Below are 22,067 nucleotides of genomic sequence, written 5' to 3' on the forward strand. Positions count from 1 at the left end.
GTTGATGAAACAAATATGTGTATATAATAATATTACTGGACTTACTTGAGTTGTTTCAGTTTGTATTGATGATCCTGCAGTAGAGGAACGAGCTTCTTCACTCCTGAGTTTTTTATTGGATTTTGACTCAGATCCAGATCAGTCAGGTGTGATGGGTTTCTACTGAGAGCTGAAACCAGAGTAGTGCAGTCGTTCTCTGTTAAGCTGCACCCACACAACCTGCAGAGAGAGGGCGCTGTTACAAACTGTCTTTATTTGTTTTCTTGATTTTTACTTGCAATTCTACATATTTAAATGTTACTAAGAAACAGTATCAAGTTCTTAGTAAACAATAAACTTAATTTTTCAGCTGAAATCAGTGAAGGTTTGTGGATGTTCATCAGTGTAAATAAAAAAAAACATTATTACACTTCTTAATGCATTTCTGTTCCTCTATTAAATAGTTTTCTCTAACAGGATAGTGAGAAAATTGAACAGAAGCTTATCAAATTGATTATGGACCTAAGATCAAATTGTTATTAACGACTAATTTAGAAGCAAATAATTGAATAAAATATCGTACGTGAGTTTCTTTGGTCTGAAGTGTGGATCTTCCAGTAGAGCAGAAAACCTCGTCATTCCAGGATGTCCTTTTATTTTGTGACTCAGATCCAGCTCACTCTGCAGTAACGGGTTCACATGAAGTTTATCACTCAGAGACTTTAATGCTTTCTCAGCATCGTCAGTTTTCACCAACCTGCAGACATAAATAAGATCATGTTTACAATTATATTATTATATATTAAAACTCTCATAGATCTGATTCTGGATGATAATCCTGTCCTACAGATGTAAATCAAGGAAAATCACAGAAAAAAAAAATCTAAGTTTAATCAATAACTCTGAATGTTCTTAAAAACTTACTTCACTGCAGTGGCGGTTACAAAACATTTAAAAACATTTAGAGAAACTATGTGGATTTTACACTTCAGCATTGATCTGTTGATGTTAGACAAAATTCTTTAGGGAATGAATTATTTTCTAGGCACTGTACATGATTAAATAACTTACCTCAGTTTCTTCAGTTTACAGTTTGGATCCTGTACTAGATCATCGAGTAGTTTTACTCCTGAATCTCCAGGATGGTTCCCTCTGAGATCCAGCTCCATCAGCTCTGATGATGGGTTTGATCTCAGAGCTTCAGCCAGAGCAGCATAACCTTCCTCTCTTACACCACAATCTGATAATCTGCAGAAATCATTTATCAGAGTTTCTTACATTTACTTTGACTTTTATTTCATTGAAGACAGGATGAAGATATTTCAGGTTTTGTCTGGTGTTTTTTGGATTTGGGGTTGTAACTTTAGGCATTTTAAGGAGTAATAAAAGTAATACAATAACATTTCTATTAATTACATTTTACAAATCAGACATTTCTAATAAAAAAAATTAAAGTTTATTGATTAAAGGTTTTCATGGAGCGTCCTAAATATTTCACATAACTGCATGTATACTGGAGGGTGTATGTGTGGTTGATTGACTTTAGACTGTAGTGGTATTTATGGTTAATGTGCATTTGGTTGTTGGTTGTATTTATGTTGAGGGTCACACTGAATGATTCAGACTTACCTCAAACTTTGTAGTTTACAGTTGGTATTGTTGAGTAGATCAGAAATAAGTCTGACTCCTGAATCCTGAATCTGATTGTTACTCAGGTCGAGTTCTCTCACAGTGGAGGAATCTGATGATAGAACTTGGAACAGAGCTGAACATCCTTCATCTGTCAGATTACACTGACTGAGTCTGAAATACAATCAAGCAGAAGAAAGGGGGAAATAAATGGATTGATCAGTGTAATTAATCTCCTGTATTTAAACCAATGCTGCACCATAATTATCTGGTCATCATGAGCATCAGTACTTTGCTTAGTTAATAATTCAGTTAAAATACAAACTTCATTTCCAGAAAGCTGCTGTGTTATGGAGCTCAAACGCTGCCATAAGTATTTGAATCTGAATTTTATACATTTGAAATATTTCAATCTGAATTTTATACATTTGAAATATTTCAATCTGAATTTTATACATTTGAAATATTTAATGGCGTAATTTATAAATTTGAATTTTAACAATGCTTTTTTTGTGATTTGAACTTGTGAGGTGGTGAAATTTGCTGTTGAAAAAATTTCATTTCAAAATTACAACTTGCAATATTCAGATTTTAAAAATTCAGATTAAAAAAATTCAGATCTCTCAGATTCAAATCTCAGAAATACGAATTCAAGCTTGAAGTGAAACATCCGGGTTTCCCAGGAAAAGTAAACTTTCCAGAGCGATCGAACGCAGCATTTAACCAATCACAGCGCTGCCTCACCTGCGTTCATGTCTGTGGAGGAGAAATGAATCCCAATGAGGTAAGTGCATCCAAAGTGTCAACCTCAACTGACCAGATGAGTCGAACCAGGTGTGTTAGGTAAATGAGGTAAAGACTGAACTCTGAAGTGCTATACGGCACACCAGGAAAGAAGTTTCACAACATTTCTGAACTCCCCATTTTAATATGTGCAAGCAACGGAATATCCATGCCTTCCTAAACTCAGACCAGCTCATGCCAAGCAAAACTCTTAGCTAACCACTACCAACAAGCTAGCTAACGCTAACTAACCTTACCCCGCGCATTATCACGCCACCAGCGTTACATAACGCAAAATATAAAACTTGCCGTAAAGCACGTTGAGTATTTACCAGAACTATAAATAATTAGCTGACTGTGTGGATCTGAAAAACTTTGGATGCACTTTTCTCATTGGGATTCATTTCTCCTCCACAGACATGAACGCAGGTGAGGCAGCGCTGTGATTGGTTAAATGCTGCGTTCGATCGCTCTGGAAAGTTTACTTTTCCTGGGAAACCCGGATGTTTCACCTCAAGCTTAAATTCGTATTTCTGAGATTTGAATCTGAGAGATCTGAATTTTTTTTATCTGAATTTTTAAAATCTGAAAATTGCAAGTTGTAATTTTGAATTGAAAATTTTTCAACAGCAAATTTCACCACCTCACAAGTTCAAATCACAAAAAAAGCATTGTTAAAATTCAAATTTATAAATTACGCCATTAAATATTTCAAATTTATAAAATTCAGATTGAAATATTTCAAATGTATAAAATTCAGATTCAGATACTTATGGCAGCGTTTGAGCTCCATACTGTGTTTAGTAAAATACAGTAAAGAAGAATCTGTGATTTGTTAATTCTACTGAATCTTTATTTACCGGTAAAAGTAAAAACCAAGATTTCTAATGTTTTCACAGATAAAATTTGTACTTTGCAAATATAAAAAACTTTTAGATTTTGCCGCCTGAATCACACTCAGAATGTTGAGACAGAGGCGTGTTTACCCCGGTGTAATCGAGTTTCAGGTTGCATTTCTTGCAGTGTTGGACTGTGTGAAGTGACAGTGGTTTTCTGAAGTTCTCTCATGCTCATGTAGATATTTATTACAGTAGGATAACTGTTTTTTTTATGTAATGCCATGTGAGGGCTCAAAATTAAGACTCATTTAATAGTGTTTCCTGCTTTGCTCTAAATAAATTGAGGTTTCTCCAGATTGAACCTTTTCACAATTATTTGCCGTCTTGCACTGACAAATGTAAAATGTTTCTGAACTAAGTGAATTTTTTTATACCCAATCATGATTTCCTCACCTGTTACCCGTTCACCAGCTAATTGTGGAATGTTTCAGAAATTGTGTAATTTGAATATTTTAAAAACTTTATTTTGCCTCTGTCCCAACTATCTGAGTACATTGCAGGCATCAATTTTTTTGTACCTTTGTCAGTTAAATTAATGTTTATGGTAATGGGCTGTCTGTGGGGAAGTGTTCAATTCATATTTACCCCACAGTGTGTAGTTTACACTTCGGACTGTTGAGTAGATCAGAAATGAGTCTGACTCCTGAATCCTGAATCTGATTGTTACTCAGGTCGAGTTCTCTTACAGTGGAGGAATCTGATGATAGAACTTGGAACAGAGCTGAACATCCTTCATCTGTCAGATTACACTGACTGAGTCTGAAAATACAATCAAGCAGAAGAAAGTGTGAAATTAAATAAATGGACTGATCAGTGTAATTAGTCTCCTGTATTTAAACCAATGTTGAGCCATAATCATCTGGTCATCATAAGCATCAGTACTTTGCTTAGTTCAGTTACAATACAAACTTCATTTCCAGAAAGCTGCTGTGTTTCGTAAAATACAGTAAAGAAGAATCTGTGATTTGTTAATTCTACTGAATCTTTATTTAACTGATGAAAGTAAAAACCAAAATTTCCAATGTTTTCATTTATCAACTTTGTACTTTGCAAATACAAAAAAACATTTAGAATTTGCTGCCTGCATCACACTCAAAATGTTAAGACAGAGGCGTGTTTACCCCGGTGTAATCGAGTTAAATAAATGTTTATGTGGCGTTGGGCTCTGTGAGGAGGTGTTTAATTCAGACTTACCCCACAGTGTGTAGTTTACAGTTTGGATTGTTGAGTAGATCAGAAATGAGTCTGACTCCTGAATCCTGAATCTGATTGTTACTCAGGTCGAGTTCTCTCACAGTGGAGGAATCTGATGATAGAACTTGGAACAGAGCTGAACATCCTTCATCTGTCAGATTACACTGACTGAGTCTGAAAATACAATCAAGCAGAAGAAAGTGTGAAATTAAATGATTGGATTGATCAGTTATGTTCAGTTTCCTGTAATTCCAGCAATAGTTACCACAGCACCTGTGTTAACAGGTTTTATGTCCCTCTAACCCCAGCACCCTGATCATTTGGCTCTAGGCCATGCTCATAAATAATTCTCTTTGTATCCTACCATTAAAATTCAACCAAGTTTTAGAAATCACATTTCTCATGTACTACACCAACTACTTTTTTTTACTCTGACTGTCTGGGTGTGATGAGTATCTTCCCGTGCACATACAAGGTTTGGAGGACCCCCCCCCCATAACAAATGGTGGAGAATGCAGCAATCTCAGTTCAGTTCAGGTAAGTCATTCTGTATTGTTGTATTATTAGCTATTTAGCCATTGTAGGCTGCTGGATCATTTCATGTATACAATGACTTATTTTAAAGAATCTTGAGTGCTCAGTAACCCATAATATTGAACATCAAAAGATCATTTTCTTCTTTAAACTGAGTAATAAGAGTGTGTTGTAAGTTGCCACAGTAGCTGCTATATTAATACTGTCTTCACAACAGTGTGAGCATATAATTGTGATTGCTGCAAACTTGTTCTTACACTGAAATGATGAAGATCATGCTATAGTTATAAAAACTTAATAAGAAAAAAGTCAGTAAATTCACCATTTACATGTAAAAATTTATAATAGCTCACCTGAGTGTGGTGGGTCTGCAGTGTGGATCCTTCAGTAGCTCTGAGAGCTTCTTCACTCCTGAATCTCCATCTATCTTCTGACTCAGATCAAACTTCCTCTCTACTAACAGGTTTATACTCACAACCTTCTTCAGATCAGTGAAAGCTTCTTCTGCAGCAGCACCCAACAACCTGCAGAAAGAGAAGAACCACCAATTCAGAATCAAAACCCACAGTGGATCCGTGAGGCAGGAGTGAAGAAATCAACAATAACAACTGATTAGATACTTTTTAGACAAAAACATCAAAGTTACTAATATCCAAGTATGGACCTGAAGCTGTAGAACCAAAAGTCTGGCAGGAATCATCATGATCTGAAATTCTTTTATAACTTATTACTCTAAATGTAGTCATAACATCATAATACTAGAAAAGATCTTTACCTCAGTGTGTTCAGTTTAGATTCTTTATTCTGTAATAAATCATCAAGTGGTTTTACTCCTGAATCTCCAGGATGGTTCCCTCTGAGATCCAGCTCCTTCAGCTCTGATGATGGGTTTGATCTCAGAGCTTCAGCCAGAGCAGCATAACCTTCCTCTCTTACACCACAATCTGATAATCTGCAGAAATAATAAAATATGTAATTATTTAAATTCGCTGCTGGCTCATATTTTACTTTCATAGATAATAACTTTGTAAGAAGATAAAATATCACAGCACTTTTATAATCTAGTCATTTATAAAAAACATTAAATACTAACGTGAGTTTGTGGAGTTTGAACTGTGGATTCTTCAGTAGATGAGAGATCTGAATCACTCCTGAATCTCCTAGTTGATTGTTACTCAGATCCAGATCTTTCAGGTGTGATGGATTTACATCAAGAGCTGATTTCAGATCAGTACAACTTTTATCTGTAATGCTGCAGTTCCTCAAGCTGCAAATAATAAAAACAAAGATTCTTCTTAATAAGTATGAAGTTATTTGGTGTAAGTATGAACCTGGATGGTGTGAATATGTAAATGTAAAGTAAAATGCACCTGACCCATCTCTTCATATAGATCCTGCACGTCTAGCCACATTTGGCTCATGGACAAATTCTATTTGTATATTAAAACTAAATTTTACATTTATAACCTACATGTTTTAAACAAACAACACGTGTTAAATTGGTAAAGAGAGCAACTCTACATTCTTATATCAAAATCTATTATTTTTTATAACAAACTATAACAAATATAAACAATCTTCAGTATCCAGATGCAAAACAGGAAGGAAACGACTTTGCTAGATGTTTATACCCCACACTAACATATTTATAGATTTAATGTGAACATAATCACATTGTATCTGCTATCTGATCACTCACCTGAGTGTGGTGGGTCTGCAGTGTGGATCCTTCAGTAGATCTGAGAGCTTCTTCACTCCTGAATCTCCATGTATCTTCTGACTCAGATCCAGCTCTCTCTCTACTAACAGGTTTATACTCACAACCTTCTTCAGATCAGTGAAAGCTTCTTCTGCAGCAGCACCCAACAACCTGCAGAAAAATGTATATTTATTTATATGATATGTAATCAGTAACATAAAGCTACCATTAAACAGTTCTTATTCTTCATCCCCTTTTTTACCACGGCCTAGTTGGGTCTCACTGTTTATGTTGAGCAAGGGCCTTAACTCTCACTGACTGACAAATGTAAGTTGCTTTCAGTAAAAGCATTTGCTAAATGGCGTAAATGTACCTAAATATTGATCTTACTGATCTTACTAAAAAGGCAGCACCAGATCTTTCTGGTGGATGAAGTTTTTACTTTAATAAAAGCTTCTACAATACTTCAATCTCCTGAATTCTCTCCACCTTTTGTTTTGGTGATGCTTCAGCCTGGGAGCTGTTTTGTCCAAGATGGTGGAGAGAGACGACCAATCAATGTAGTACTGAATGACTGGATAAACACTCACCTCAGTTTCTTCAGTGTACAGTTTGGATCCTGTAGTAGATCATAGAGCTTCTGTACTCCTGAATCTCCAGGATCGTTCCCTCTGAGATCCAGCTCCATCAGCTCTGATGATGGGTTTGATCTCAGAGCTTCAGCCAGAGCAGCATAACCTTCCTCTCTTACACCACAATCTGATAATCTGCAGAAACACAGTGACATTTAAATGCATGTAAATGTAGATGTGAGTATCAGTAGGTGGGTTCCTCTGAATCTGATTAATAAATGTAGATGAAAGCAAGTAAGAGAATTTTTACATATTAGGTTGTAACAGGGTGGACCATAACAGGGTGGACATTCTGACATAAAATTAGCCATTACTAGCGAAAGAGCAAAACCATGCTAGCATAAAAGTGAATTCAGACGAAGAATTATCTGCTTTTTAGTGTGATGACGATGATGATAGCTGTGATTCATTGCCACGTCAGCACGATCTTCTTAGTGTGATCATTTTTAAAATTATCAAATCATATTGCTTTTTCTCATATATCCCATAACAGGGTGGACATGTTATGGTTGACCATATAAGACTTTTAGGATAAAATGTGGATAAAACAACATTAAAATGAGGAGTTTAATAAGCCGCTCATCTTCCACAGTTGTTGAGCTCCAGGAAATGATGTCAGTATGTAAAACAGCTCTTCATTTTAAGAGACAGTAGTAAGAAATAACAGGGTGGACGGTAACCTGAGGGACATGTGAAAAACCTTCATCAGCAATAACATCAAACTCATAAAGAAAATAAATCCAGAAAGACAGATATTTTCATGATTAAACCTCATATATCATCACTAAATCAGAATGTTTTTTTTTATTTTTTTGGGGGTGGGGGTAGAAAACATTGTGTTTAGTATTTGAAAGTGTTAAAATTATTGTTCTATATGTTTAGAAATTGTATTGTTTAAAATGTACTTAATAAATACAATGATCATTACTGGGGACACAAAAGGCACCGAATCGTAGGAATGACCCAAATGGGATCTATAACTAAAGGTTCTGTACTGTACATCATTTACATTTACAGCATTTAGCAGACGCCTTTATCCAAAGCAACTTACATTACAGCAATTAAGGGTTAAGGGCCTTGCTCAAGGGCCCAACAGCAGCAACCTGGCAGTGGTGGGGCTTGAACCAGTGACCCTCTAATCACTGGTCCAGTACCGTAACCACTAGGCTACAGCTGGCCCTATGTACAACATACTGTTAAAGGAAATGTTTAAAATACTCACATCAGTTTCTGCAGGAAGCATTTTTGGTTGATCAGCAGATCACAGAGCTTCTGTACTCCTGAATTTCCTAGTTTCCTATTTTCACTCAGATCCAGATGTTTTAGGTGTGATGGATTTAAAGAAAACACTGATTTCAGATCAGCACAACCTTCATCTGTAATACTGCAGTTACACAACCTGTGGAGAAAAAGATGTGGACAAACTTTTTGGTTTTTAATGAACTGCACTAAAGGAAATAAGATTATTGTGTCTAAAACCATCTACATACAGATACATGTTGTTATGGAGGAAATTTGATTATATGCTTTATATTACTTAAATATAAGTACTATGCTGTTTTGTGTCATGAATCCTTAGTTATACTGTGCTTGAGCGAAGAGTAGAAGTCTTCATCAGTGTTTCCCAACGTTTTTGAGCCACTGCACATATTTCACATTAGAAAAATCACAAGTTGTGCTGCCCTCTAGTGGAAGAGAATGTAATTGTTCTGCCTGTCACTACACGCTGCTCGCTTAGAGTACCAATTGTAATATTCTGTTATATACTTTGAATGAGACTCTTATTTTGATATACCCAGCATGAGAAACAGTGAGTGTGGTTTACCACTAGTCGGCTTCGCACCAGTGTGTGTTACGTGCATGAGTGTAACGGGAGTTAATAAAGAAAAGGTTATAGAGTTAATATAACGGTGTGGAACTGGATTTATTAATAAACAGGCAGACACAACACCAATCAGGTGAAATTGGATAATCTTCCACGGCACACCTGATGATTTCTCACGGCACACTTATGTGCCGTGGCACAGTGGTTGGGAAACACTGCACTAGACTACAGAGATGCGCAACATATCTGTCAGTAAGCAGTAACATTAAGTTGTAAAGCAGATAATGAAGGTTTCAAAGTCTAAGGGTATGAAAGGCAGCTCACAGTTCTGTTCCTGGTTCTTCTCAGATGCACTACTGTAAGAACCCACGATCGTGCCAATAAATTCTACAATCCAGGTAATTATAATCTTTGTTTACATTTATCATCTCACTTTATTTTCCCACGACAATATACACACTTATAAGAACCAGTTTAAATAACCTGATTTACACCCTTTTACACTTGATGCTGCTGCTTTTAATATCAACTCTAGATTCTCTGACTGGAATCTCTGTCCACAAGGGACTAACTCAACCAGCGGAATAAACAGGGAGCATCTACTCCGCTACACTGTGCGTAAACATAGAGATTATTATTTATAGTTTTGAACAGATAAACAAAGCTTGATTTAACTATTATTTTTTGTTATAATAATAATATAATAATATTTTCCACCTGCTCCAGTAATTATGAATCACCAGAGTGGGTCATTCTGGTCCATATACAAGGCCTGCATGGTTTTTACGATGGGTGTCCTTTCAGACATTATTTCACTCAAATTGTTATACTAATATTCTAATATATACTCTACTAATATAATATTAGTAGTGGCTAGCGTACATTACCACTGTGGCACCTACACAATAATAAACATATCAGGTAAAAATCCGAAGCCATCATTCTACAACCCCTGGCAAAAATTATGGAATCACCACTCTTGGAAGATGTTCTTTCAATTGTTTAATTTTGTAGAAAAAAAATAAATCACAGACATGCCACAAAACTATCATTTCTCAAACTGTCAACCCTCTGGCATTAAGAAACAATAAAAAAAGAAACAAATATAATAGTTGTGGTCAGTCACAATTGCTTTTTTTTAGATCAAGTAGCGGAAAAAAATATGGAATCACTCAAATCTGAGGAAAAAATGATGGAATCATTAGAAAACACTGCACCATTATTACTTTGTTGCACCACCTCTGGCTTCTATAATGGTTTAAACTCTCTGAGGCATGGAGTTAACTAATGACAAACAGTATTCTTCATCAATCTGCCTTCAACTGTCTCTTATTGCTGTTGCCAGATCAGCTTTGCAGGTTGGAACCTTGTCATTGACCATTTTCTTCAATTTCCACCAGAGATTTTCAAATGGATTGAGATCCGGACTATTTGCAGGCCATGCCATTGACATTATATGTTTTCTTGAAGGAAAGTTTTCACGTCCTTTGCCCTATGGCAAGATGCATTATCATCTTGAAAAATGAAGTCATCATCACCAAACATCCTTTCAACTGATGGAATAAGAAAAGCGTCCAAAATTTCAATGTGGACTTTGGCATTTATTGAAGACCATCTCCCCTGTGCCTTTACCCGACATGCAGGCCCATATCATCAACAACTGTGGAAATTAACATGTTTTCTTTAGGCAGTTATCTTCATAAATTTCATTGGACAGACACCAAACTAAAGTTCCAGCATCATCACCTTGCCCAATGCAGATTCGCGATTCATCACTGAAGATCACTTTTATCCAGTCACCCACAGTCCACGATTACTTTTCTTTAGCCTACTTTAACCTTGTTCTTTTCTTTTTAGGTGTTAATGATGGCTTTTGTTTGGCTTTTCTGTATGTAAATCCCATTTCTTTTAGGTGATTTCTTACAGTTCAGTCACAGACATTGACTCCACTTTCCGGCCACTTGTTTCTCATTTGTTTTGTTGTGCATTTTCTGTTTTCAAGACATATTGCTTTGTTTTCTATCTTGATGCTTTGATGTCTTACTTGGTCTACCAGTATGCTTCCCTTTTACAACCTTCCCATTTTGTTTGTACTTGGTCCAGATTTTAAACACAGCTTACTGGGAACAACCAACATCTTTTGCGACATTCCACAATGATTTATCTTCTTGAAGGAGTTTTATAATCCTCTCATTTGTTTCAACTGACATATCTTGTGTTGGAACCACGATTCATGACAATCTGCTTTGTGCAACAGCTCTCCGAGGTGTAAGCACTCTTTTTAAACTGAAGAATAATTAGCAAATCTAATCTGCTGCAGATGTTTTGTTTTTAAACTGCAAATTACAGAGTAATTCCATAATTTTTTCCTCAGATTTGAGTGATTCCATATTTTTTTCCTCTACTTGATCTAAAAAAAAAGCAATTGTGACTGACCACAACTATTATATTTGTTTCTTTTTTTATTGTTTCTTAATGCCAGAAGGTTGACATTTTGAAAAATGATAGTTTTGTGGCATGTCTGTGATTTTTTTTTTTTTTACAAAATTAAACAATTGACAGAACATCTTCCAAGAGTGGTGATTCCATAATTTTTGCCAGGGGTTGTACATACACGAGTTTAGTTGTTCTGCAGTGTGGATCCTTCAGTAGATCTGAGAGCTTCTTCACTCCTGGATCTCCATGTATCTTCTCTCTCAGATCCAGCTCTCTCTGCAGTAACGGGTTTATATTCACAATGTTCCTCAGATATTCAAAACCAGGTTCTGCATCAGGTCTTAACAACCTGTGGAATAAAGACATCAGTACATTTTACTGTGACAGAATTGTTTCATGTTTATCTTAAATTGCTAATAAATACATGCTATAAAAATTTATAATAAACTATAAATGTACTTGTGAAATAAACTTGAAACTGAATAAACTGCTTGTTTAAATATGTTACATGTCCAGACACGTATAGTTTAATAATTTTAATTTTTTTTCATATTGGAAGCTTTGTTATGTTTTATGCTCCATTCATTTACGTTTTCTCTGTTTAAATGCACGAGTCGCTGCTGATTTTGACATAAACGATGATCAGCCAATCAGGAAAACGTCTGGACCTGACTGATGAGGCTACGAGAAAATCACACACAGCTGGACCTCTCAGTCATTCTGATTTGTTTTTCCAAGTTGGGGAATTATGGGAACCAAATGGTAATGGACGGTAAAGTGTGGTACGGCTTACATGGGATGGCTGTACTTTTTTTGTTACTTCTGGTGGTAGTTTAATTTCTTTAGTTTAGTACTTTGTGAATTTTTGTCACCACAGTAGCTAGTGTGTGTTTTCTGTTTTGTTTAGAAAGGTAGAAACTTGATGTGCAGAGCAGGGAATGTTATGTTTTATTATTTCTTTTGCTTTAGCACTGCCTAGATTGATATATTATAACCTTTTTTTACCATTCATCCCTTGCTGTTTGTAAGATTGTTTTTCTCGTTTTGCAGTAAACGGGCTATACAATCTATAGTGTGTGATTGGGAGTGTGTGAGCCTACTCACTTTGGTACTTCTCAGAAGTTCATTTTTGTTACTGATCCCATTGGGGCTACAGCTATGGATTATTCTTGTAATCTAGTATTCTATCGATTATTCCAGCGATTAATCGAGTAATCGGATAAGAAATACTTTTGCTTTAATAAAGAGCAAAAATAAACACATAAGATTAATTATCTCTTAAAACAAACTACATTTTTAATTCCTTGCATACAAAACAGTTTAAAGAGAACATTTTTGAAATGCAAAAACAAATACATAAAAATAAATCTAATTACTTTTAAAATGTTAACAGGCACCTGAAACTAATGCATAAATAATAATAAACAATAATACATAAACATGAGCCTCAAATTTGTGCAACTTTCAGACCATAAAGCTTTAATATTTAGTTGGGAGGTTTTGTGGTGTTTGTAGGAGGTTCTGTCAGGATTGTATCTCCTATATGAGGTAGATCTGGCGTTTGTGTGCGTATGTCTTCAAAAAGCCTGTGGTGGTTGTAATGAAGAAAAGTCTGCGTATCAACATGACGCTCTGATGGTGTGGATATTGTTCTGAGTTTCCAGCTTAAAATGATCTCAAACTTTCTGTGGTTTTCTCTGTCCGGTCTCGTCTGTTCACCCCTCGATATATTTTCTCTCTCTCTCCATTTTGCAGTCCGCGTTATCAAATCTCGGCTGCGTTTTAAATTGCACTTTCATACTGAACAGTACGCAGGAGTGGCGAGCGTGTCCAAATACGTAGTATTCATTAAACTGTACGCGAAAAGTACCCGGTTTAAGTCCTGTTTAAGTGTGAGATTTGGGACGCAGCCCTCGGCTTCTTTACATCACCTGAACACATCGTGAACACGTTGTGCAAAAGTAAAAGTCATCCGTGTAAAACACCGTAAGCTGTATATAGTTGTATAGATTACACCATGCCTCAATGCAAAAAATTTGCATAGATGATTTTTAGTAATCGAATTACTCGAGTATCTCAAGGAATCGTTTCAGCCCTACATACCCCTGCACCATCCTAATGGGCAGTAACAAAATCATATAAATTAAATAAACAAACATTTATATTTACTAATTTGCTCAGAGAAAGAAAAAGTGACACATATAAAAACTTTAAATTACATTTATTAAAACTGTAATTATTAAAAAGTGTGACCTGAATAAATGTAGCACATCACTACCAACAATTCCTCACAACACACACATTCACCCAGATTCAGGTTTACAAATATTCACCTCAGTGTCTTCAGTTTAGATTCTGGATCTTCTAGTAACTCATACAGTGGTTTTACTCCTGAATCTCCAGGATGGTTCCCTCTGAGATCCAGCTCCATCAGCTCTGATGATGGGTTTGATCTCAGAGCTACAGCCAGAGCAGCATAACCTTCCTCTCCTACACCACAATCTGATAATCTGCAGAAATAATAAAATGTATTATGCAGAAATATGAGGCAGTAGGTTGGGAATTGTTGTTGGTGTGAAAGTGAATTTTTTTATTCATGCTTAATTAAACATTTTAGCTGAAGATTTTTTTATTTATTTATTAGGATTTTAACATCATGTTTTACACACTTTGGTTCCCTTCATGACAGGAACGGTAGTTAATCGTTACACAAGATTCATCAGTTCAAGTTTAATATCAAACACAGTCATGAACTATTTTGTATCTCCAGTTCACCTCACTTGTACGCCTTTAGACTGTGGGAGGAAACTCACACAGACACGAGGAGAACATACAAAAGTCTACACAGAAAGGACCCAGACCGTTCCACCTGGGGATCGATCCCAGGGCCTTCTTGCTGTGTGGTGACAGTGCTACCCACCGAGCCACAGAGTTTCATTTACAATATTACAGAACCCCCCAGCCACTGCTGAACTGCTAAACTCTACCTAATAAAAGAGAGATCTCCAGTTTACCTCAGTATCTTCAGTTTACAGTTCTGATTCTTCAGTCCAGCAGATATCAGCTCTACTCCTGAATCCTGCAGGTCGTTGTTGCTCAGATCCACCTCGGTCAGGTTGGATTCAGATTTAAGAATCGTGAGTAAAGCTGAGCAGCTTCTGTCTGTCAGGTTACAGCTACTGAGTCTGAAAATACAACAGAACATCTGATCATCTACAAGCATTGGATCAATAACATTACTCTGGATTTCTGCAGTAATTCCTCATTAATGTCTACATAAGTGTTTTTTTTTGTTGTTATTACTGATGTGCACATTTAAATTTTCCAACCCTTCCATCTGGTTAGAAATGCCAACAGTTTTTTGCCCTAGAACCAAGGCACTCATTAAATCACAGCAGCCATCTTACACACAAAACCGATTGTTCTCACTTTATCATAGTGATGAAAACTATAAAAACTTGGGGGTCATCAAGAAAGAAACAGTAAAACTGACACCTTAAGCAAATAATTTGCTTTTCATGACTCAATAGAAAGTTCTTGTCACATTGAAGCTTCTGTCTGCCACGCTCCCCTCTCCGTGAGCACATTGTCCAGCTGCCCTCTATTAAAGAGGAAAGCTGGAGAATAGACATTGGGAACTATTTTGGCTTTTGCCAGGTTTCTAGCACCAGGTTTGTTTAGCCTTGTTTCCCAGCATTGTTATTCAAGTTTGTCATGTTTGCCATGTTAGCCTAGTTCGTCATGTTAGCATAGTGTGCCATGTTAGCCTGGTTTGCCATGTGATCCTAGTCTGCCATGTTAGCCTAGTTTGTCATGTTTGCCATGTTAGCCTAGCATGCCATGTTTGCCTAGTTTACCATGTTTGCCTAGTTTGTCTTGTGAGTCTTGTTTACCATGTTAGCCTTGTTTCACCTTGTTTGCTTAGTGTGTTCACCTAGTCTTGTCTTTTGTTATAAATAAATATTAGTGTTTTGTGTACTCTCTGCATGTGTGTCCACCCCTTTGTCTCGTCTTAGCCCCGCGTTACAGTTCTTGTGAAAAGGAGTACACTTCAGGAATGTAAACATTTACATCATTATTAAAATACATATAACTTTAAAACCTTCAAATTCTAAATCAACACAGACATAGAGCTTCCAACAAAGCCCAAACAGTATTAAGGTTATTGATAAGTTTTGGTTTTAACTTTCGCCATTAGAGTTGTTAGCCCTTCCTGGTGGTTAAAAGTAGAGGTTTGGAGTTTACACCAACTTGATTTAGGACAAATCGGAAAAGACCTGATGCATTCATTGCATTGTCTGCCCTTCAGTGTTCCAAATTTCTGCACAACTGAAGATGCCCAGTCATCAAAGACAGGCATATCCATCCATCGGCATGTTTTTGAGCGACTCACAGAAAGCAAAATTCAAGTTTTTTGTATCATGGCTGATAGTGTAGGATTCTTAGGAGAGACAGGGCTGCAGTTCTAGCTTGTGGCTTAAACTCGAAATGTCTGGACTATAGAGTGTCCCTCAGGAGCCATGTCCAAGTTTAAATGTCATTAAATCTCGAAATGAGCATCAGTAAAAAAAAAACAAGCTAAAATGAAACTTACTTACAGAGCTCTTTTAGACTCCTTGACGACTGGCAGCAGCCTCCTAAAGCATTCATCTGATCTTATGAACTTCTGTAGCTCAAAAACATCCAGATCTTTCTCTGATGTCAGCAACACAAAGACCAGAGCAGACCACTGTGCAGGTGAAAGTTCAGCTTCAGACAAACGACCTGAGCTTAAGCGGTCTTGGATCTCTTTTACTAAAGTATCATCGTTTAACTCATTCAGACAGTAGAACAGGTTGATGGATCTCTCTGGAGATGGGTTTTCATCAAACTTCTTCTTGATGTACTGAGCAATCTCTTTCTGGCAGTCAGAGCTTCTTCCACTGGACTTCTGGCAGTCAGAGCTTCTTTCACTGGACTTCTGGCAGTCAGAGCTTCTTCCACTGGACTTCAACAGACCTTGTATGAGTTTCTGATTATAGTCAACTGTCAGACCCAGAAGGAACCGAAGAAAAAGATCAAGGTGTCCACTGTTGCTCTCCAAAGCTTTGTCCACTACTGTCCTTAGCAGTTCCATAGATTTCTCCTCAGGGTTCTCTGATGATGTCGACTCTTGGTTAAAAACATTCACATTTTCATTTCTGAGACGCATGTATGCATATAAAGAGGCGATAAACTCCTGAATGCTCAGATGCACAAAGCTAAAAACTGTGCCAGCAAACCTGCTTCTTTCCTGAGTGCACAGGCCAGAGTATGCAGAGATTTTACTGACATCAATTCCACACTCTTCTAGATCTTCTGCATAAAAAATCAGGTTGCTTTTTTCCAGGTTATAAAATGCCAGCTTTCCCAGTGCCAGTATGGCCTCTTTATCCCATGGAACATCCAGGGAGTTTTGTCCTGTATATTTCAGGTTCCCCTGGATGGTCTGGAAGATCAGAAAGCAGGTGTACATCTCAGTCAGCGTCTTCGGTGTCTCTTCATCTTCTGTTTCCTTCAAAATCTTCTCAAGAACTGTGGCTGAAATCCAGCAGAAGACAGGAATGTGACACATGAGGAAGAGACTCCGTGATGCTTTAATGTGTTTGATGATATTGTTGGCGAGGCTCTCATCACAGATTCTTTTTCTGAAGTACTCCTCCTTCTGTTGATCATTGAAGCCCCGGACCTCTGTTACCCGGTCCACACAGTCAGCAGGGATCCTAGCAGCTGCAGCAGGTCGAGTGGTTATCCAGATCAGAGCTGAGGGAAGCAGGTCTCCTTTGATGAGGCTGGTTAGTATAACGTCCAGTGTGGCTGGCATCGATGCATCTGTCAATCTTTCATTTTTCTGGAATGCTAAAGGGAGTCGACATTCATCAAGTCCATCAAGGATGAACATGACTTTATACCTGTCTGTGAACCTCAGTCCTTTAGTTTCAGGGAAAAACTCAGAGATGATGTCCATCAGGCTGCACTTTTCTTTCTTCAAGTTTAGTTCTCTGAAAGGCAGAGGCAAAATGAAACTGATGTCCTGATATTCTTTCCCTTCAGCCCAGTCAAGAACAAACTTCTGCACACAGATGGATTTTCCAATGCCGGCCATGCCCTGTGTCAGCACCATTCTGATGTTCTTGTCTTGTCCAGGCAGTGGTTCAAACATGTTCTGACATTCAATTTGTTGCTCCTGCTGCATTTGAGATGCTTCCTTTGTTACTCTGGTTTTCTGCTTTTCTGTTTGTCTCACCTCGTGCTCCTGGTTTATAGTTCCAGCTCCACCTTCAGTGATGTAGAGATCCGTGTAGATCTGATTTAAAATGGTGGACTCTCCTTGTTTTGAAATTCCTTCCCACACGTGCTGATACTTCTTTTTCAGTATCAGTTTCAGTTTACGCTGGTAAAATCCAGTCAGTTCATCTAAACAAACAATTATAAAATTATACATTTAGATTAATTATACTCTAATAATAATAACAATAATAATAATAATAATAATAAATCTGACCATCTGGACTATACCACTCCTACCAGAAGGGAAGTGTTGCATTATATTGATCAGGTTTTTACTTAAATTGTAGTGATTTGATACACAGATGCATACAAAGATGCATACACCACCACTCTGTTGCCCCCACTGGGAAAATCTGATCACAACCTGGTAAATCTACAGCCACAGTACAAGCCTCTTTTTTAAAGACAACCCATAACTGAAGAGATTCACTCTTAACATCACTTAAAATAATAAAAGAAAATCTAAATAACCATTTATGAATTACACAAGTCTAACATACAAAAACCATTACATATGTTCCCTTATCCTTGTATACAACCATGGTATAACATTGTGTTTTTAATTAAAATGGTATAAAGGTATAGACATGATCCATAAAAAAGTATACTTGTGTGTAGCATGTTGATGGTCCCTATTCAATACGATATAATACTATGTAATAGTTGAATTTGTCCTTTGGTATAATTAACATAGTGTATGTTTGCACAAGAAAACAGATCAGTCACTGGCCTCTGTGCCTTGGTGAGTTTGAAAGGTTCACACTGAAAAATTCCATGGTGACGGAGGCTTGATTTACATACAAGGAATGGGGTTTCTAGTTCCTGCCTGATGTCTCCAACAGTTGAAAAGAGAGTTACTAAATCACCAAAGGGAAAACAAAATGGGTCTGCTTCGTGACCTGCATGGCCTGTAGGGTTTGCTAAGGAGTCATAAATGTTAAAGAAAACATTGTAAAAGTTGTAAAAGTCCCCTGAGGAGGAGCACGTCTGGGCAAAACAAGGCCTTCTGATAAAGTGTAGGTATGGGGGGGAGAAGCTCTAGACCCTGCTTTTGGGGTCGTAAAAATCTTTGAAGATGAGCAGACCCTGGGTAAAAGTCTCAGGAATAACCAAAAACTGAAGAATTATATTAATATTTAGTGCAGCAATAATCCTTTCAGCAGCTGTTCACACTACAGAACTGTACATCAGAGACTGTAGTCAGCAGCACAGGAGTACCACAGGGGACTGTACTTTTCCTTTTCACACACGTCAAACTTTAACTACAACTCTGAAACCTGCATATGCAGAAGTTCTCGGATGACACGGTTATTGTTGGGTGTGTTAGAGATGGACAGGAAGAGGAATACATTAACCTGGTGACAGACTTTGTTGAGTGGTGCCAGGTGAACCATCTACAACTTAATGCATCCAAGACAAAAAAGATGATGGTGGACTGTCATTGGTCAGGGTGGCCTACACAACCAGTATCAATCAAGGGGAATGCTATGGAGGTTGTCAGGAGCTACAGATAGCTCGGGGTGCAACTGGATGACAAACTGGACTGGTCAGTGAACACTGACACTTTATACAGGAAGGGACAGAGCCGGCTCTATTTTCTAAGAAGGTTAAGTAAGGTCCTGTAATATATGCAAAAAACTCCTGCATAAGTTCTACCAATCTGTCATGGCCAGCGTTCTCTTTTATGCGGTGCTGTGCTGGGGAGGCAGCATTAGAGATGAAGAGAGATAAAGCACGACTGGACAAACTGATTGAGCGTGCTGGTGCAGTGGTCGGCATTGAACTGGAGCCACTGGTAACAGTGGCAGAAAGGGGGACACTGTGTAAACTCTATTCCATCATGGACAATGTCAGACACCCACTGCATAAAGTTATTATTAAACAGAGGACCATGTTCAGTGACAGGCTGCTGTCACAAAGCTGCTCCATGGACAGGTTTAGAATGTCTCTGGTCCCCAGACCCATTAGGCTCTACAACTCCACCAGACAAGGACGGCTGGCTGTAGGTAAAGACTGAGGGTCCTATATGTAGCCATGTGTGTGTGTACAAGTATGCACATGCCTGTGTGTGTATGTATGTTTGTATATGGCAATATTTGTCATGCCACTTTACTATTTTATAATGTAATTACTTTTAGATCAAACTTTATACTGAAACTACACCTCCTGCATGTAAAGTACAAGAACTAATGTAAAGATATGTTCAAAACCTGGAGTAGGTATTACTATATATATATATATATATATATATATATACTGTATATACATTATATATATATATATATATATATATATACAGTGTATCACAAAAGTGAGTACACCCCTCACATTTCTGCAGATATTTAAGTATATCTTTTCATGGGACAACACTGACAAAATGACACTTTGACACAATGAAAAGTAGTCTGTGTGCAGCTTATATAACAGTGTAAATTTATTCTTCCCTCAAAATAACTCAATATACAGCCATTAATGTCTAAACCACCGGCAACAAAAGTGAGTACACCCCTTAGTGAAAGTTCCTGAAGTGTCAATATTTTGTGTGGCCACCATTATTTCCCAGAACTGCCTTAACTCTCCTGGGCATGGAGTTTACCAGAGCTTCACAGGTTGCCACTGGAATGTTTTTCCACTCCTCCATGACGACATCACGGAGCTGGCGGATATTCGAGACTTTGCGCTCCTCCACCTTCCGCTTGAGGATGCCCCAAAGATGTTCTATTGGGTTAAGGTCTGGAGACATGCTTGGCCAGTCCATCACCTTTACCCTCAGCCTCTTTAATAAAGCAGTGGTCGTCTTAGAGGTGTGTTTGGGGTCATTATCATGCTGGAACACTGCCCTGCAACCCAGTTTCCGGAGGGAGGGGATCATGCTCTGCTTCAGTATTTCACAGTACATATTGGAGTTCATGTGTCCCTCAATGAAATGTAACTCCCCAACACCTGCTGCACTCATGCAACCCCAGACCATGGCATTCCCACCACCATGCTTGACTGTAGGCATGACACATTTATCTTTGTACTCCTCACCTGATTGCCGCCACACATGCTTGAGACCATCTGAACCAAACAAATTAATCTTGGTCTCATCAGACCATAGGACATGGTTCCAGTAATCCATGTCCTTTGTTGACATGTCTTCAGCAAACTGTTTGCGGGCTTTCTTGTGTAGAGACTTCAGAAGAGGCTTCCTTCTGGGGTGACAGCCATGCAGACCAATTTGATGTAGTGTGCGGCGTATGGTCTGAGCACTGACAGGCTGACCCCCCACCTTTTCAATCTCTGCAGCAATGCTGACAGCACTCCTGCGCCTATCTTTCAAAGACAGCAGTTGGATGTGACGCTGAGCACGTGCACTCAGCTTCTTTGGACGACCAACGCGAGGTCTGTTCTGAGTGGACCCTTCTCTTTTAAAAGCTGGATGATCTTGGCCACTGTGCTGCAGCTCAGTTTCAGGGTGTTGGCAATCTTCTTGTAGCCTTGGCCATCTTCATGTAGCGCAACAATTCGTCTTTTAAGATCCTCAGAGAGTTCTTTGCCATGAGGTGCCATGTTGGAACTTTCAGTGACCAGTATGAGAGAGTGTGAGAGCTGTACTACTAAATTGAACACACCTGCTCCCTATGCACACCTGAGACCTAGTAACACTAACAAGTCACATGACATTTTGGAGGGAAAATGACAAGCAGTGCTCAATTTGGACATTTAGGGGTGTAGTCTCTTAGGGGTGTACTCACTTTTGTTGCCGGTGGTTTAGACATTAATGGCTGTATATTGAGTTATTTTGAGGGAAGAATAAATTTACACTGTTATATAAGCTGCACACAGACTACTTTTCATTGTGTCAAAGTGTCATTTTGTCAGTGTTGTCCCATGAAAAGATATACTTAAATATCTGCAGAAATGTGAGGGGTGTACTCACTTTTGTGATACACTGTATATATATATATATATATATATATACACACATATACACACACATATACACTGCCTGGCCAAAAAAAGGTCGCCACCTGGATTTAACTACGCAAATAGGTAAGAGCCTCCCATTGGATAATTACTGCATGGGTGATTATGTTTCAGCTGGCAACAAGTTATTTAACCCTAACTAATGCAGTGAGTAGCTTCTCATTTGTTAAACACCCATG

General features: G+C 37.8%; 1 protein-coding gene across 1 annotated transcript in view; it reads right to left on the bottom strand.

The window, feature by feature from the left end:
• LOC134323206 (uncharacterized) overlaps positions 1–22,067 on the bottom strand; it is a 69,625-nt gene that overhangs the window by 23,456 nt on the left and 24,102 nt on the right. Inside the window, exons 10-17 of the mRNA XM_063004657.1 lie at positions 16,209–18,045; positions 14,625–14,795; positions 4,485–4,658; positions 3,876–4,049; positions 1,609–1,782; positions 1,051–1,227; positions 563–736; positions 46–219 (exon numbers count right to left, since the gene is read on the bottom strand). Coding sequence (XP_062860727.1) covers positions 46–219; positions 563–736; positions 1,051–1,227; positions 1,609–1,782; positions 3,876–4,049; positions 4,485–4,658; positions 14,625–14,795; positions 16,209–18,045 — 3,055 coding nt within the window. The remainder of the gene's footprint in view (positions 1–45; positions 220–562; positions 737–1,050; positions 1,228–1,608; positions 1,783–3,875; positions 4,050–4,484; positions 4,659–14,624; positions 14,796–16,208; positions 18,046–22,067) is intronic.

This window comes from Trichomycterus rosablanca, chromosome 11, assembly GCF_030014385.1.
Source record: "Trichomycterus rosablanca isolate fTriRos1 chromosome 11, fTriRos1.hap1, whole genome shotgun sequence".
NCBI classification, from domain to species: domain Eukaryota; kingdom Metazoa; phylum Chordata; class Actinopteri; order Siluriformes; family Trichomycteridae; genus Trichomycterus; species Trichomycterus rosablanca.